The following is a 16,132-nucleotide window of genomic DNA, read 5'->3' on the forward strand; positions in this document are numbered from 1 at the left end:
TCCACTTGGCATGCAATGACAAAGGGCAAATGACCAATGAACCAAAGGTCATTTCAGTTTATTACAACTTGGCTGAAAGTTTTCTGTTTAAATTGAAAATCAGTCCCAAAGTCACAGTTCTGCGATAGACATACAAAAGCTTACACCTGTTCATATAAACGAAGACGTTTTCTGTCTAATGTATGTTGGGTTTGCCTTAATTTCAAGAGAACATACTGGAGGCACTTCATATGAACGCTTTATTTTTCTTCATGCTCTCATATTCAGCTACAGAACATATCAGGGAGGCCAACATTTATTTAGCAAAATATCATCATGTCCCACTTCAGACTTCAAAAAAGTGATATTATTCCATACATCGGGAGGACAAAACAAACCCTCTCCAGTCCGACACAAAAATGAGGCTACTTTTATGACAGTTAGGTTGTGACGTGATGGGTGACATACTGGCCAGTTGGGTGGGGCTTTTGGTTTGTCCGTTTTCAACATGGCAGCCGGGTCACAAACTTTCTCATATTACAGCTAAACAGTGCACTAAAATATGTTTCTGATGACATTTGAGGCAAGAAATAGGTAATGCAGTAACAGAATCTTGATTCATATTTTATTCCTCCTTGGTTTCGGCACACAGCTTGACAACGCTTCACAACGCGGCACTGATTGGCTAATCATTAGTCTCCCCCATGGCGCTCATTGGATCGATTGCTTTTTCAACCGAGAAACTGCTATTTCGTGTCATGATGCCAGACCGGAATCAGTCGGTGGATTCAAAGATCTGGATCCAGGCAACAGACACATTCAAACAACTAATAATCAGACTAAATTGAAAGGGGAACTTTCATTACATATTACTGTAGACGAGACAGTAGAGCAATTTTTGTATCTCTTCTGTTTTTCAATTTCAAATCAAGATAACTCTGTGAAGCCTTGTTCTCTCTCCTGTGTTGTTAAGTGTCAGGGCTGGGTGAGGGCTCTGTATCAGAGAGAAGGTGGGAGACATCCTACAAGAGAAAAACTGATAAAGCAAGAGGCAGAAGGCAGAGAAATGATAGGGGAGAGAGGGCTATGGGAGAGAGAGAGAGTAAGAAATAGAAAAAAGATAAAGGAAGAAGGACTTAAGTGGTGGCTTGTAAGTTCAACATAGGGCATTCAGTATCTCCTCAGCACATTGTGAATTGGATTAACTGGGGAGCTGTTGAAAGATGAACAGGCTGGTACTTGGCCTTGACATGCATATCCAAATTATATTTAAACACTGGTGATATGCTGAAAGAGGAATATTGGGAAAGTGCCACAGTGGTCAAAGAAAACAGGAGCTTATTGGATTTTCTGGAGATTATTTCATATAATGAAAGCTGATCTTTAATAGGACAAGTGTTTATCTTTTAATGGGTATTGATCTTATTGTATCTTGTAGTATACACACACATACAGGCATATCATTGCCCCTATATGCAGAAATACATACTCAGTCTCTACCGCCTTTTAGTCACATGTCTCTGATGTCATTTTCAGATACCATGAGATCATCAGGGAGGGAGCCCTCTGTAAAACAAAACCACATTTCTGTGTCCTCATGGGTGCAGGGAACAGCCATCCACCCAGGGGGCTGTAATCGAATGTAGGCCAACGGAGCGGACATGCTCTGATGCTTGCTTCTCCATTCATAAAGCCATGTCACTGCAGCTGTACAGTATGTTGAGGCCGCAGAATCAACTCCCACAGAAATAAACATGACCTCTGACCTTTTCTGTTGATGACAGGCCAATGAGATCACCACTCCTGCCCCTTGGGGCTCATGCTGTTTCCTTTCAATAGCAGAAGCCGTTATGAAAACAGTTCCATTTGCGTCACTGTACTCCCTCTGTAGACTGCTGATAACATAATTAACTCTGCAAAATTCCACTTTTTGGTTTTGTTTTGAGATTGTCCACACATCTGTCATCTGTATATACTATAGATGTTGTCCTGCATTGTACATCAAGCCATTTATTCCTCATGTCTTATGAACAGACCAACTTAAAGCAAATGTAATCAACATTTTTAATTTAATTCTGATGTTCCCCTCATCTCTACGGGACTTTAAAGCCTCTTTTTACTGACTGTTTTGGTTTTCTGGCTGGCAACTTTTCAGAGTTGGTTCACTTTCTCCCTGCCCTCATCAGCATCTTTTTTGACCACAGGAGGTAGCCATTTTCAGCGAAAAAGCCCCCAAAAAAACAAACAAAGTTAACGACTAACAGGCGAAAAGAGCCAAAATGAGAGCGAATATTGGCCTTAGATTTATTAGATGGACACAAACATGACCTCAAATTAATGCTAACATTACTCAGTGTCTGCTGGATTTGAAAATAAGCAGCTGTTTTCCAACAAGTTCTGCATATCAACTTAAAAGAGGATAATATGTCTGTTATGTTTGTATGTTTGTGTGCAGGTTTAAATGACAAACCTTTGGTATTCTCACAGTTTTCTAATGGTTTGATTTAAGAAAGGAATAATATACAGATGTAATCAATACACATTATCAGAAATAACTTACTGCAAAACAGGACAAGTGTTGTAAAACATTCATCATTGTGTTTCAGTTGGACAAATGGCAAGCTTTACTTCATTAGGATAAATGGCAAGCTTTACCAATCCATCTTTGTGAAATCCTACAGCAGGCTGCATCTGTTCCTGGGAACAAACTGGCTGCTGAGGCTTCAGTTAATCTACATTTGATTCAACAAATAAACAATTTTTTTTTGTACCGAGTTGCACTGTGACCTTTCTGTGGCGTTGTGTCCCTGCAGGATGATGGTGTTTGGAGTGCTGACGCTGGTCCTAAGCTGGACTTCTCTGGGAGCTGACCTGGCCACTGCTGTGGTGAGCTGCTTCACTTCTACTCCTCTGACTGACCGGCTTGCCCCAATATAAACTGGCATACTGGTCTACAATCAATTCTTATCATGCTTGACAGTTGTGATAAATTGCTTAAGCTACACACACACTGCACTTGAAAAATAGTCTTTTAATGTATGGGGTTTGGGAGAAGAGATGATAACACATGGCATTGCATGCACTGCCACATTTTCTTATGTGCATATACAGTATGTGCATGTTTATGTTAATTAAAATTCTGAAGTGTGTCAGACAATGAGGAGGGGTAACAGTTGTTATTAGCTAAAGGTTTTTCCACGTACTATGCAGTCTTATGTACAAATATGCACCTGTTTCATGAAAATATGCATGTGGCTGCATGCAAAAAAAAGCGTTTAAATGGAGCCTTTTTATGCAAAACATAATATTTTAGCCTAAGTTTAAATCATTCTCTGTAAAATGTGACTGAGCTAGAAAGAGCCCTTAGAGCCACGCAGTGTCATCTAAAAAGCTTTTAGCACCTCCTCACTGCCCATTCTCAAATTCTTCTGATCATAGTTTGTCTATCTGTCACTTCATGAGCTTTTGATCTCTACCGTCAAACAGCACATCACTAAAAATAGCCTAACAAAAGAACAAAATCCCAAACCCACACCTTGCAGGCATCGTTATACAAAGTCAAAGATTATGACAACCGGAATCCAATTGCAGCTTGTAAATCATAATGAATAATTGAATAATTTCAATGTTTTTCTCTTTTACGTTCCCACGGCAAAAAAAAAAAAAGCCACACAAATGTTTGAATGCCTAGAGGGGAGTGATATGTGAAAATAGAGATACATTTGGAAGAATTCATATCAGATGGATGAGCGCTGGCGTTTGACTCACCTGCCTGAGGCATGTGTGCTATTTTTCTCAGGTTTGTTGTTGGATCTCCTGTTTTGACTCGGGGGGCCGTAGAGAATTGTTAACATGTGTGAATTAGAGCTGGAGATAATGAGCATCGGGTAGAAAGCAGCAGGAGGCGCAATCAGTTACAACACGTTAGTCTCCGGTTCCATCTTCCTTTTATATCTACCAGTTTGTCTCCAGCCTCTGTGGTCTATTTTTGCTGGATCAATGGTTGAAATCCGGGTAGATTCCTTTGATACGAGTGCCATGACACACAGGAAAACCAAGATTGTGCAAGCAGCCCTTGTAGACGCCGTTCAATAAACACCCACAATACAAAAATGTAGGACAGAGTGAACATTTTTGTATTGTGGGTCAGTCTGCTTATCACAGTATGCAGTGTGAAAAATACAGGGCTTCTTGGGGGGTCTGGGACCCCTAAATTGACAGCTCTGACCCTCTGAAAATCTCAAAATGAAATTCTAGGGTTGTCTCAACAATGTGCCTAATTATTTTCTATTTATCTACACAGTAAGGTTTATTTTATGTAACTTAAATCGTTGATTGTTTTTAAAACAGCAAATCATTTACAGCATTTGATTGCAATTTGCATATCGCCTCTGCATATTTAAAACATCCAGTAAAAAATGTGAATGTGAACTAATTCATATAAAAAATAAAAATTCTTTATTTATCTTGAGGAAAGTCCTTAAACACTCCTTTTATCACAGAACAAATAAACCAATAAAAAAAACACAACCGCTTTTGTTCTTAGTTGCTCTTAGATCTAAGTATAGCTACTTGGATCTAATGGCTGACATGTGCTTCTTCTTCTGTTTTGTAATATCGCCTACAGCACTGAGACCCCCTGACTGTCACAGGGTATTTGCACATATATTTTGTCTGCAAATGGAAATAGTGGAAGAGTGGCAATAGGGCAAAGGCCGCGGGATCACCAAAATCAAAAGGATTCCACAGCAAATTTCATGGCAATCCAGCTTGTAGTTTACTTGTGTAAAAAATTGCCCAAGGGTAGCACTGGAGGAAAAGTCGACATGTGACTAAAATGGACAGAGATCCTCTGAACAGCCAGTACATACACGCTTATCTGCCCAGTATGTGTTGATATTTTCTGTGTAAAAACAGAAACTGTTGCCTGGGGGGGAATGCAGTAGAGTAATGATAAGGTCACCAGAAATATTCATCCCTTGCAGACGATGGACATCTAAAGCAAAGTTTATGGAAATCTGCCTATTAGTATTTCAGACTCCTTGTCATGGACCAAAGTCAAGGGGAAACTTTGACCTGAAAGTGGTGCTTGACAAACAGTCAGAGGGTCACCAGTCATTTGACATAATCATCTGGAGATTAAAAATATCTGTACTACATTTCATGGCAAGCTGACTGACCAGAGTTAGATGTGTTTCAGCTTAAAACTCTCCCCTTGTTCTACATCTCCACTCGCTTGATAAATGACTTACGCACATTCATTAATTTTCTAACAATGGAATAACAGATTAATCATCTTGTTTAAGCCCTAATACTGTGTAAGAAAACAAAACCCAATGTGGTATGTTAAATTAGAGCTGCAACGATTAGTTGATTAATTGATTAGTAGCCAACTATTAAATGAATCGCCAACTATTTTGATTATCAATTCATCGTTTTAAGTCATTTTAAGAAAAAAATGTCCAAGTTCTCTGATTCCAGCTTCTCAAATGTGAGTATTTTCTGGTTTCTTTAATCTTCAGTGATAGTAATCTGAATGTCTTTGAGTTGTGGACTGTCGGTCGGTGCAAAAGACATTTGAGGACGTTATCTTGGGCTGTGGGAAACTATGATTGACATTTATCGCCATTTTCAATCGATAATGAAAATAATAATCAGTCGCAGCCCTACCTTGAATAATTTTGAAAGATTTAGCTTTAGCTGAAGCTCGAATTTCTTTGATGATTTTCATTTATTTTCTGTTATTTCAGTAAAACTCGAAGTATGATATAAACATCATGGATGTAGTTCTCTATGTCTATGATAAACACCAGTCATCCATGTTACTTTTTACTTTTTAGTCATTTCACCAGGGTCTTGCTGGTGCTGCAGAATGTAGTGATCATCAGACAGGTCAACAGTCCTTTGCAGGGCTAAAATAAAATGGACAAATCTTCACACTGAGACTGTTGAAGGGAACTGGAGCACCTGTACAGCAGGTAACCACTGCCATCAGTCTGTCATTGACCTCCTCCACCCTTATTTAGGGTTTGAACTCAGTTCCAAACTCCAATCTATTTGCCGCTGCAGCCAGAGTGCTGCATCCCACTTATAATGAGAACAAGTTTTGCTGTTGTGCTATAATGATGTCAGACATCCACCAGAGTGCAGACAGTGTACTTGTATTTATTTCTGAGGATCTTCTTTGTGCTTACAAGTATGTGTATGGCGGATATATTATTTGGCTTGACTGACTGCAGATGTTTGGTTGTCTACATGGGAATCTTCAAAATGTGTGTGTGTGTGTGTAAGCTACAGTTAGATTAGTGAGTACACAATAAATGAAGGTTTAATGAATGCACCCCTTCGCAGAACTCTTAATTACAGACAGCGGGTAGTCTCAGAGAATCACTGTTTTCCCTTCAGGAATTCTAACAAACTTGCCCCTGAATTGCAGAGCTACTTGGTATCCCTTGTTTTTAATAAACTGGCCTGGGTTTGCTGAGGAACTCGGCTCACTTTATCTCATCTGTGTGTGTGTGTGTGTGTGTGTGTGAGGCTCATTAGCGTAGCCCCTGGAGAGGGTTAAGCTACATACAGTGTGTTTTGCCCTGAGCCCGGGGGACATTTAGCATTCAGACAGCATAGTTTGGAGGAGACCACCGCTCTTCACTTTTGTTATTTTACCAAGGCAGGTTTCTTGTTAGCACTGTGTGGTGAGGTGAAAGTGATTGTGAGTGACAGAACTGAAAAGTATTCCTGTCTAGTCGTGTTAAAGTGGATTAGAAAACACAGCCCATCCTCTTTATTTTCCCTTTTGTGTCAAAAAGTGATAAAGATGATGGTCATCATTGTTATTCAGCTTTGTCAAAAAGACTTTCCGAGGTGTTAATGAAATATTATCGTCACATAGAGTACTTGGTATTTGACACTCTGTTCCTAATGGATTTCTTTTTTCCTTTGCAGTTCAAGAACCGTTCATTCTTTTCAACTGTGTCTTTGTTTTCTGTTCGCCGCTCTCACACGTCTCCTGTTTTATTTCAGGGCACAAGTGATTTCTGTATAGCCCCCGACAAGTACCTCATGAGTCAGACAAAGGGTATCATCGGTACTGGTAAGCTCCAGCATTAATAATCCTGCTTGAGTGGAGTTGTAATTACAAAAGCATTAAACTGTGGCCATGACAAGAATAGTGTTGTAGTTAAGTAAAAAATGACGGCTCCAAATGCATTTAATCAACTTCTTCCCCTGTTTGTCTTTTTGCTTTTTCACAGATATTGTTCATTACTACCTTTACTGCAACCAGACTCTCTCCAACCCCTTCCAGCAGGTATGTTATGTGTCAAACTTTAGGATGCTTTGCTGAACTCCTGCTGAATCTTCAGCGATGGGACATAGTGAGCATTAAGTTGGTGATTTGCAGGGAAAAGCACGGCTACATATCATTTAAAAGTGCAGTAAATTTGTTTGAAAAATGAGTATTTTCTAGACTGTCATACACAATAATTTGAGTTCTTTTAGGGAAACCAAATAAATAAATAAAACATTTCGGATAGAGAGATATCGGAGCCTATGCACTACTTCACTTTTTTCATACGCCCACATTAAAGTTAATCTTAAGGTAGAAAAGTTTCCTGATTTTAAATTAGGAAATATCTAATTACATAAATCTAACCAAGCATTCAATACAACCTTTGATAATTTACAGTTTTTGATACTTGATTCTACACACGTATTTTGGTCAGAATGTATTACGGTTCAATACTAAACCTTATAAAAGTGAATTTCTCTTCCAGAGTTTTATACCTGGTGGTGTGAAGAAAAAAAAATACAATTTCCGAAAATTTTAAACTATAAATGAACAGTTAATGGGTGGTGGGTTGCATTTGAGGGACCTCAGTGTTTTTAAAATCCTAGCTATGGCATAAAACCGTTCTTTCAACAGTTATAAAACTGCAAAGCATCCAACACTACACTATCTCCTGGTCTGTCACCATTATTTTTCCTATCTCTCTCTCTCTGCCTGCTTTTCTTCAGTCTTTGGCGTGTATCAAGCAAACAAGGCAAAACATGCCAAAGTGATACAAAGCTGCCAAGATGAAGGCTCCTCCGTCTCCTCTGAGGTTCTGTGAGGTTACTCTTCAGAGAAGCAGAGTAGGAATTGTGGGTCACATCACTGACTTCGCCGCTGACATCAAGGCAGCGGTAAAGTCAATTTCTGTGAGCTCTGACCCAGCGGAGCTCAGATCTTATTATCTGGCTCTCGTAGACATGCCCCGAGGATAACAAGAGCACACAGCTACGGAGGGCAGGCAACCGTCACCTTGCCTGGTAAACAAAGTCAGCACTCCTTTCTCTGCCACACAGATACCCAACAGGTGCAAAGTTCACAAGCAAGCTGGCAGATACAGGAATTCACACTGATTGGCAAACATACAAACACTCTCTCTCTCTGTGTTTCTCAGCCTGAGCAGCAACAGTGCCTTGCAGTTCTACCCTCTGTGCCCTTGTGTTTCCTTGCTCAGGGCATCATTCCTGCGTCAACTCTGCTTCTTGCCGCAGCTTTTTTTTTCCTATTCTTATTATCATTTCTTCTGCTTTTCTTTTTTTTTGTCCTCCTCCAGCTCCTTGCTCTGTCCTATTTTTGCTTTATTAGGCTTAAAACAAGCTCACCCAGGCTAAGGTAAAAAAGCCAAATCTGATTTTGCAGCAGAGAGCAGTTTGATCACAGACTGTCATGGCACTGATGCACATCCGGGAAGAAAAAAAAAAAAAAGTCAGATCAGAGGAAAGTAATTACATTTATGGATGGTTGACGTAATTGACCATATCCTTTTTCAATTTAACATTCTGCCACAGGCCAGGGGTTTGCAGGCTTCTCTTGTTAGGTTGGGTGACTGTGAAGATACAAATTTACTTTGGAAATGTGACAGATTATTTCATTTATGGTTATGCTTGAATGTTAATTAAAAAAAAAAAAAGGGCAAGATGCAGAAGGTGCTGTCTTTCAGGTGGGATGTGATTATCCAGTTATTTCATGTTGAATGGGGAGGCTTATTTTGCCCCCTGCTGGTAAGAACAAAAACCTACAAGCCCACAATGAGAGACTCAAAGTACATGTTGTAATGTAATCATAGAATATTTTATATCAGTGAGTGTTGAATTATTCAGCCATGGCCGACCAAAAAAAACAGTATTTGTTCACTTTTTTGGCCCATTAGTAGTTGCGTTTTGTTTTGTTTTGTTGCTATGTTCCTTAAATGTCCATTCTTATATGATTTCAGGGCATTTTATTTGCTTTCAAGGCTAACTCTGGCTCCCATGTTGTTGTTGTTTTATTGATCAATCTGCATCATTCCTGTTAAATAAACCAACAAATGAAATTATATAAAAAATAAAATCCATTATGCAGGCTGTTCTGCTTTCATCCATGTGTTTTCAGTTTGTGGAAGGACACAACTTGTACATCTTGTCACTAGAGTCACTTTTATCATTTTACAGTAGCTACATTAAACAGCCTTGGGAGCCTCGATTTTCTACGCTGTGTGCAGACTCAGACTAATTAAAATGCTTCCCCTAAGATCAATGTTTACTCCTCATTTGCATTCTTTTTACTCTGTGTGCATTTCAACTTACTTTCTTGTTTACAGCCTCTGACCATCTTCCAGAGGTCCCTGACCACCATGCAGATCCAGATCCAGGGTCTGCTGCAGTTTGCTGTGCCTCTGTTCCCTACAGCTGAGGTATCACACACACACACACACACACATACCAAGCTACATCCTGTAGTAAAAAGTAGTCAAGTGGTTATAGGAGTAGCAGTAAAAGGACATTCTCGTGTAAATAAGTGCTGGAGTATGTTTCAGTGATATGGTGACCTCTCCACAGAGAGACCTACTGGGTATCCAGCATTTGCTCAACTCCTCAGAGGCCAGCCTGCACCAGCTGACCGCCCTGCTGGACTGCAGGGGGCTCAACAAGGTTCGTTCACTGCATCCTAATTGGCATCACAGTAGCACAACTAGGTCAACAGGAGAGTAAGTGGCCACGTAGGATTTCATCATGAAACTGAAACTGAGCTGGCAGCAGAGCGGAGTTTGAAATTTAACGAGATCAACTTCTCTAAGCTTTGCTCCCTTATTAACGTGTGAATTTCCTGCACTGTCTTCACTCGCATTGTGTGACTGCAGTGCGGTTTACACTAATAATGCTGGAAGTCCCACCGAATGTGCATGACGTGAATTAAGAATATGTCTTCCTGGAGACAACACACACTTGCTTAATTTTGTCTACTACAAATTCATATATGACAGCAAGAGCCTGCTTATACAAGCAAAATGTTTGTTCATTTGCCTTGTTTTCGTGTTTGACCTCTTTAGGACTACCTGGATGCGATGGTGGGGGTGTGCTACGACGGGGTGGAGGGTGTGCTCTACCTCTGCCTCTTCTCCATCCTGGCAGCCTGTGCCTTCACTGTGATGCTGTGTGCCATTCCCAGGGCATGGAGACAAATTGCCTGCAGGTCAGTTCGTTCTTTGCTCGTCTGCCTGCCTGAGTGCCCTCATTTCCTCATCCTGGAAACATCTCTATGCAGCACCAAATGTACTGTATGAGCCAACTGCTGCATGTTTGTGAATATTTTCTCTGTTTGGCCCAAGAGCCCAGATGTTTTGCTACAAATACAAATTCAATTGTGTGAGCATAATGAGACATACAATATGTTAGAGCTCCTTTCATCTGAAACATTAGTTACTCTTCTCCACTTAAAGGGCCATACCGCTGATTTTAACCTTTCAAACATACTTTATATTACAGCTCCATATTTAACAAAGCATACCATAAGGTTTTAGATTGTTTTCCTGTCTTTCAAGCAGGCGTCCCATTTCAGTACACTATCAACATTAACAATGAACATTAAGGTAATTCATCACAGTGAGCAATTTATCACCTTCAGTTACATTATCATCATGAAAACACTCCATGTGGATGCATTCAGCAGTGGTTTGGCAAACAAGATGTGAGAATCTGCTGGCATGGAGAAACATTTTTAATGCAAGAAACAACTAAATTCACATCAGCTGTTTCACAAAAACAGCGGCAATAAGCAACAGGTTTGCCATATCAACCTCAAAGGTGATAATTTGTCAGTTTTGCTTTCACAGCTTATTTCTGCTGCCCGCAAGTGGCCAAAAAAATCAATTATTTTAGGTTTAAAGTACCTCTAGGTAGATATTTTTATAGTACCAAAGTAACAAAAGGCTTCCTAGAAGGTTGGAAATTAAGGTAAAACCTTTACGGCGTACTTTTGGACGTGGTCAGCAGAAATGTAGTGCATAGGCGCTACTAACATTCAAAACACTGGTTCAAGCGTACATAGGTCAAACTTGTTGACCTCGCTGACATTTCACTCTGCCTCCAGGGAACGAGATTATGACGACATCGACGAGGAGGACCCATTCAACCCTCGGGTGAGGAGGATAGGCTCCCAGAACCCCAACCACACCAACATGCACAGCTTCTGCAGCTACAGCAGCAGCATGGGCAGCCAGAACAGCCTTCACCCGCCCGCCCCGGCTGTCTCAAACGCCCCAATGTCTGAGTACATGTGAGTGAAAGGAAATAATGCGCGGAGCAAACTGGGATTTCAAGTGCTCGCAGTTCCTTCAGCTTCTGAGTGGCTCCTTTTATTCTCTCCTCAGGAACCAGACAGCTCTGTTCGGGGGAAATCCGCGGTACGAGAATGTGCCTCTGATAGGACGAGGCTCTCCTCCACCCTCGGTGCGTTGGGTCCCAGAGGCCAAGTCCTTCCTATGATGTCACTTCCCTCTGAGCTAACCAGCCAGATTTCACTTTTAAAGCACAGGGAGCAATTTTATTTATATTTATAAATAACTACTGATTATTAATTTTCTTTATTCAGTGACTCACTTCCTTCCTTAAATATCACCTATACATAACTGAAATGTTAAGACATATTCAACATCTCTTTAAAAGATTCTTAAAAGGTATTTAATGAGATAGTGTATAGTTGTACACTGTGCCTTTTTACTGCCCTCCATAACTTATAGGAGGGTGACTTACAGTACCAAAGCAAGAAGAGGAGAAGTAATGTAGTTAATATTTAATCATGGAGTGAACATCATTTAGCTTCTCATAGGCCATATTCCCAGGAGAAAGTGACACAGGTTTTAACCCTAGCTCGCTCATTGTTGACACTAAAGGTTTTCTTCCTCATTGAATAAATTCGTCCCCCACTGGGTCACTTTTCTCCTGTCATGTAGGGAGACAGAAATAGAAACATTTTTGATTAAATTTTCATTGGGCGCAGCCTCTTTATAACATGCGGCACACAAGTGGGTGACGAAATACAGCAGTTAAATGCATTCAGCAGGTATCATTATATCTGGGTTCATATGTAGTTGTTAATTTGCAAAAAATCTTAAAAAATTATTTATATACTTAACAATTCTTTAACTGACAGAACATACTTCTAGTTTTTAGTGTGTAGTTTTGTGTGTCAAACGATATATTGGCATATAATCATATAATAATTTCCTTAAAGTAGCTGCTGTGTAAATGTTAATTCGTAGGAGATTTCTTTGAAAGGGTTATGGAATTTGGTGGTACACAGGATATGTGCTCGTTAATATGCTAATATATAGTTTGACACACAAAACTACACACTGAAACAACAATGTATGAACCCAAATATAGTTTATATAGTTGCAAAGAACCTGTGAAGAAAAGCATTATTTATTTCTGATACATTGCATGTTATTCATCGGTATGCATAGAGTTTAAAAAGATCAGTATATTTTCTACTGTTAATGTTAGTCTCACCACAGTTTTAGTGGAGTTTATAGATGATGAAGAAAAAATATCAAGTTCTTCCTTTTATGTCAGTCATCATTCTCATTTAACTTCAGCGTGTTGTTCCAACTTAACCAGAATATGTGATTTCACTTTGCCTTATGACTTCTTTCCTAATACCAGCAAGTAATGTCTAATTCAATTCTCCCTCATGACTACGACTGTGCAGCACCATGCAGTAGTTTTCGGCTAACAGCTTCTTTTATATATTTTTTGTTTGTTCGTTTGTCATGTGTTTGTTTGTTTGTATCTTTTCATTTCTATATTTCCTCTTTTTTTTAATCAACTTTTGGAGATATACTCTCAGCAGTATAGAAACCGAGTAAGTCTTTTCAACTCTTCCTCAGGACTACATGCCTCACTTTTCCTCTGTTGCATCTCCGTCTTTTTACCTCTCCCCCACTTCACTTCACATCTCTTTGTTTGGTTCCTGTGCAGTTTTCCTGTTTGGCATGGCTTTTTTTTTTAAACTCACAACCTGTTGTTCTCATTCCAGACAGTCTGTAGTGAGGGTTTTGTCTTCCCCTGGTGTTCACAGGGTGGTACTGTAGTTGCGTCCTTGGATTTCCTCACAGTTTTAGTCTCCCTGTGCATGCTCCAATCATCCAAGTCTACAGCTTGTACTGCCATAAGGCGTCATGTATAGTGCTCTAGAACTGAATTTATCCGGGTACTGACTGATTTAGAGCGGTGTCACAGTTACTGTTAATGTTGCTAATGAGTAAGGGATTGATTTGTTTGAATAAACTGAAGGTTACATCTGTTATATACGCCCTGAGACAGTTTAACAGAAAGGAATTAAAGGAATACTCTGCCAAAAATCTACCTTTTTAGCATCAAACACTTGAAAAAAGTTTGTAGCTTGCTCATTTGTGAAAGACAGCAACTATAGTCAGCTTGGATTCACAGCCGTTACAATGGACTTCTTGGCATGAACGCTACTTTCTGCTAACAATCCCATAATAAAATGCGTTGTGTTTTAATCAAAGTGAAAATTATTATTGCCAAAATCTCAATTTACTGTTGAGTGTCTATTATTGCAAGAGCCTAATCTGACTATAAATTGACTTTTGTTGTGCATATTATTCCATATGCCTGAGAATTGAATTGTTTATTGTTACCGGAATAATTTATTTGATATATGGATAGTGGGTTATTGCCTTAAAATTGAAATTACTTTGTTAGTTAGTTTTGTTACTGCACAAAAAGGTTTTTGACCACATAATAACATGTTAACACAAATCATCATGGGGACACGTTGTATATGGTTGTATATTTTAAATGTTTCCTTGTTTGAGAGAAGCTCAGTGGGATTTACTGTGTGGATTATGAGTTTGGACACATGTATATTGAGTAGCTGATGAGGCGGGGAACAGGTGTGCAGGTGGGTGTGGAGATCAGGTGATTAAAACTGGTGAAACACACTCGGGACAGAAGTTCTCTATGTTCAAGTAGCATATTGAGATATTATTGGTGAAGCTCCAACATCCTCAACATATGGATCAACAGCAGAGAGGTGGATCATGATGGATATTTTTATGCTACCGTGACTGGAATTCATTGTATCTGTTGTGAATCCAAGCTGACTACAGCTGCCGTCCAAAGCTTCAGTCTTTACAGAGCCGCATTTCAATCCTACAGACAAGAGAATTTGATATTCAAAAGATAGATTTTCAGTGGACTGTTCCTCTAAGCCCCTCATGACAATTCCTTTCGTCATACCTGATAATTAGGCTTCAGTCCACACCTATGAAACCTCATCCTTTAGCTTACAGAGTTCCGCTTTTAACATGCTCTTTATATGTCTGTGTGTTTGTCTTTCCTTCACAGTACTCCCCCAGTATGAGAGCCACCTATCTGTCCATGACGGAGGAACAGAGTAGACACTTTGGGAACGACTTCCAAGCATAGACTTCTTCTTCTTCTTTATCTGTCTGAGGAGGGAAAACAGCATTGCACACACAACCCGAAAAGAGTGTGTGGTTCATGCAAGCATCAAAGCGAACATCTCGTTAGTCCAGAACTCAGGACAACGCAACTATATCTGTACTGTTCTCCATGTGTTGTATGCTCATAAATGATTAATCACACTCTTCTGCCCCCAGGCCATCTGTTGGAAAACATTTCACAGGCTGTCGAATTTAACCTCTCTTAATCTTAAAGACTACCGTATTCTAAATTATCCGCCTCTCCTGTTCAAAGATATTTTTTCCTTTTCCAACCCTTCAAAGCTTTGACGCTGAGGTGTGTGTATTACTTTTGACAACTTACATTCAGGTCTCCAAAGAGAAAAATGTGAACATGACAGCTGATGTAAACATGCCATATTTTCTATATATTATGCTTCATGCATGATATTTGTGAAGCACAAACCCAGCACTGGCAGCACACAGCAGGAGGTGACGTTGAGGTATAATTTATTTACATTCACACACACACACACACAGAGATACACGCCTGCGAGTGAAGCTTTATGTTTTGAAATCTCCAGAGACGAGGCAACCTTGAGACCACGGCTTCTGTAAATATGTTGTACAATAACAGACTGTCGTCTCATTCTGATGTGTACTATTTTGATTTTATTTCAAACAATGTGCCATTTTTTTTATATATTTTTTCTAGTTTTCTGTGGCTCGGTCACATAGAATCACTATTTTTTTTGTATTTTATAAAGGGTCATTAATTCATGTTGTCTGCATATCTAATTCAACTAATACAAAGTAATTTCTACCGTTACTTGGGAAGCTGTGCTGCTCTAACTATGATTAATGAGAATATTCAGGTAATTATTTTCATCAGATCAAACTGTCCAATAATTGTTTTCTGTAGGGTTTTAATACATAAATGCAGTTTTGTTTATTAATGATTATGTTGTTTGTTTCAGCATGTTACACTGTACAGGCACTCAGAGTGGTGCGTAATTTTGTGTGTGACCCCAGAGTTTGGGGTCTAATTGTGAGTTGAATAAACCAGTTTTGAGTACAATTGTGTGTCCTTTGGGTGCAAAATCATCATGAAAATCATGTGACCAGATCTCTTCAACCTGTGCTTAAATTTACCAAACTATACTGCTACATTTCACTGTCATCGACACCAGATGGCGCTTAAAGCACCCGTAAAGTCAAGATATATCAAAAGATGTTTTTAAGACATGAACCTGATGTAATCTATACCCATAACTTGTTATTAACTATACACATAACATCATTTCTTGCTGCCAAGATAAGAAATGTAGTTTTCTTAAAGGCTGGTGAGCTAGACATTGATATTTAAAATGTCCCATTATGTCTTTACTTATTTAAAC

At 39.4% G+C, this 16,132-nt stretch overlaps 1 protein-coding gene across 3 annotated transcripts in view; it reads left to right on the plus strand.

Moving 5' to 3' along the window:
• Positions 1 to 15,813, plus strand: part of ttyh2 (tweety family member 2) — a 60,648-nt gene extending 44,835 nt beyond the window's left edge. For 2 of the 3 annotated variants that reach the window (XM_042398288.1, XM_042398289.1), the window contains 9 exons: positions 2,793 to 2,865; positions 7,003 to 7,072; positions 7,233 to 7,288; positions 9,609 to 9,701; positions 9,847 to 9,939; positions 10,338 to 10,480; positions 11,378 to 11,563; positions 11,658 to 11,736; positions 14,659 to 15,813. In XM_042398288.1, the coding sequence (XP_042254222.1) occupies positions 2,793 to 2,865; positions 7,003 to 7,072; positions 7,233 to 7,288; positions 9,609 to 9,701; positions 9,847 to 9,939; positions 10,338 to 10,480; positions 11,378 to 11,563; positions 11,658 to 11,736; positions 14,659 to 14,739 (874 nt within the window). In that variant the 3' untranslated portion in view covers positions 14,740 to 15,813. Of the gene's footprint in view, positions 1 to 2,792; positions 2,866 to 5,858; positions 5,958 to 7,002; positions 7,073 to 7,232; positions 7,289 to 9,608; positions 9,702 to 9,846; positions 9,940 to 10,337; positions 10,481 to 11,377; positions 11,564 to 11,657; positions 11,737 to 14,658 lie in introns of those variants that run through there. The other variant, XM_042398290.1, reaches the window with a different exon arrangement.
• The last annotated feature ends 319 nt before the right edge of the window (positions 15,814 to 16,132 follow it).

The sequence above is a fragment of the Thunnus maccoyii genome, chromosome 20 (assembly GCF_910596095.1).
Source record: "Thunnus maccoyii chromosome 20, fThuMac1.1, whole genome shotgun sequence".
In the NCBI taxonomy this organism is placed as follows: Eukaryota; Metazoa; Chordata; class Actinopteri; order Scombriformes; family Scombridae; genus Thunnus; species Thunnus maccoyii.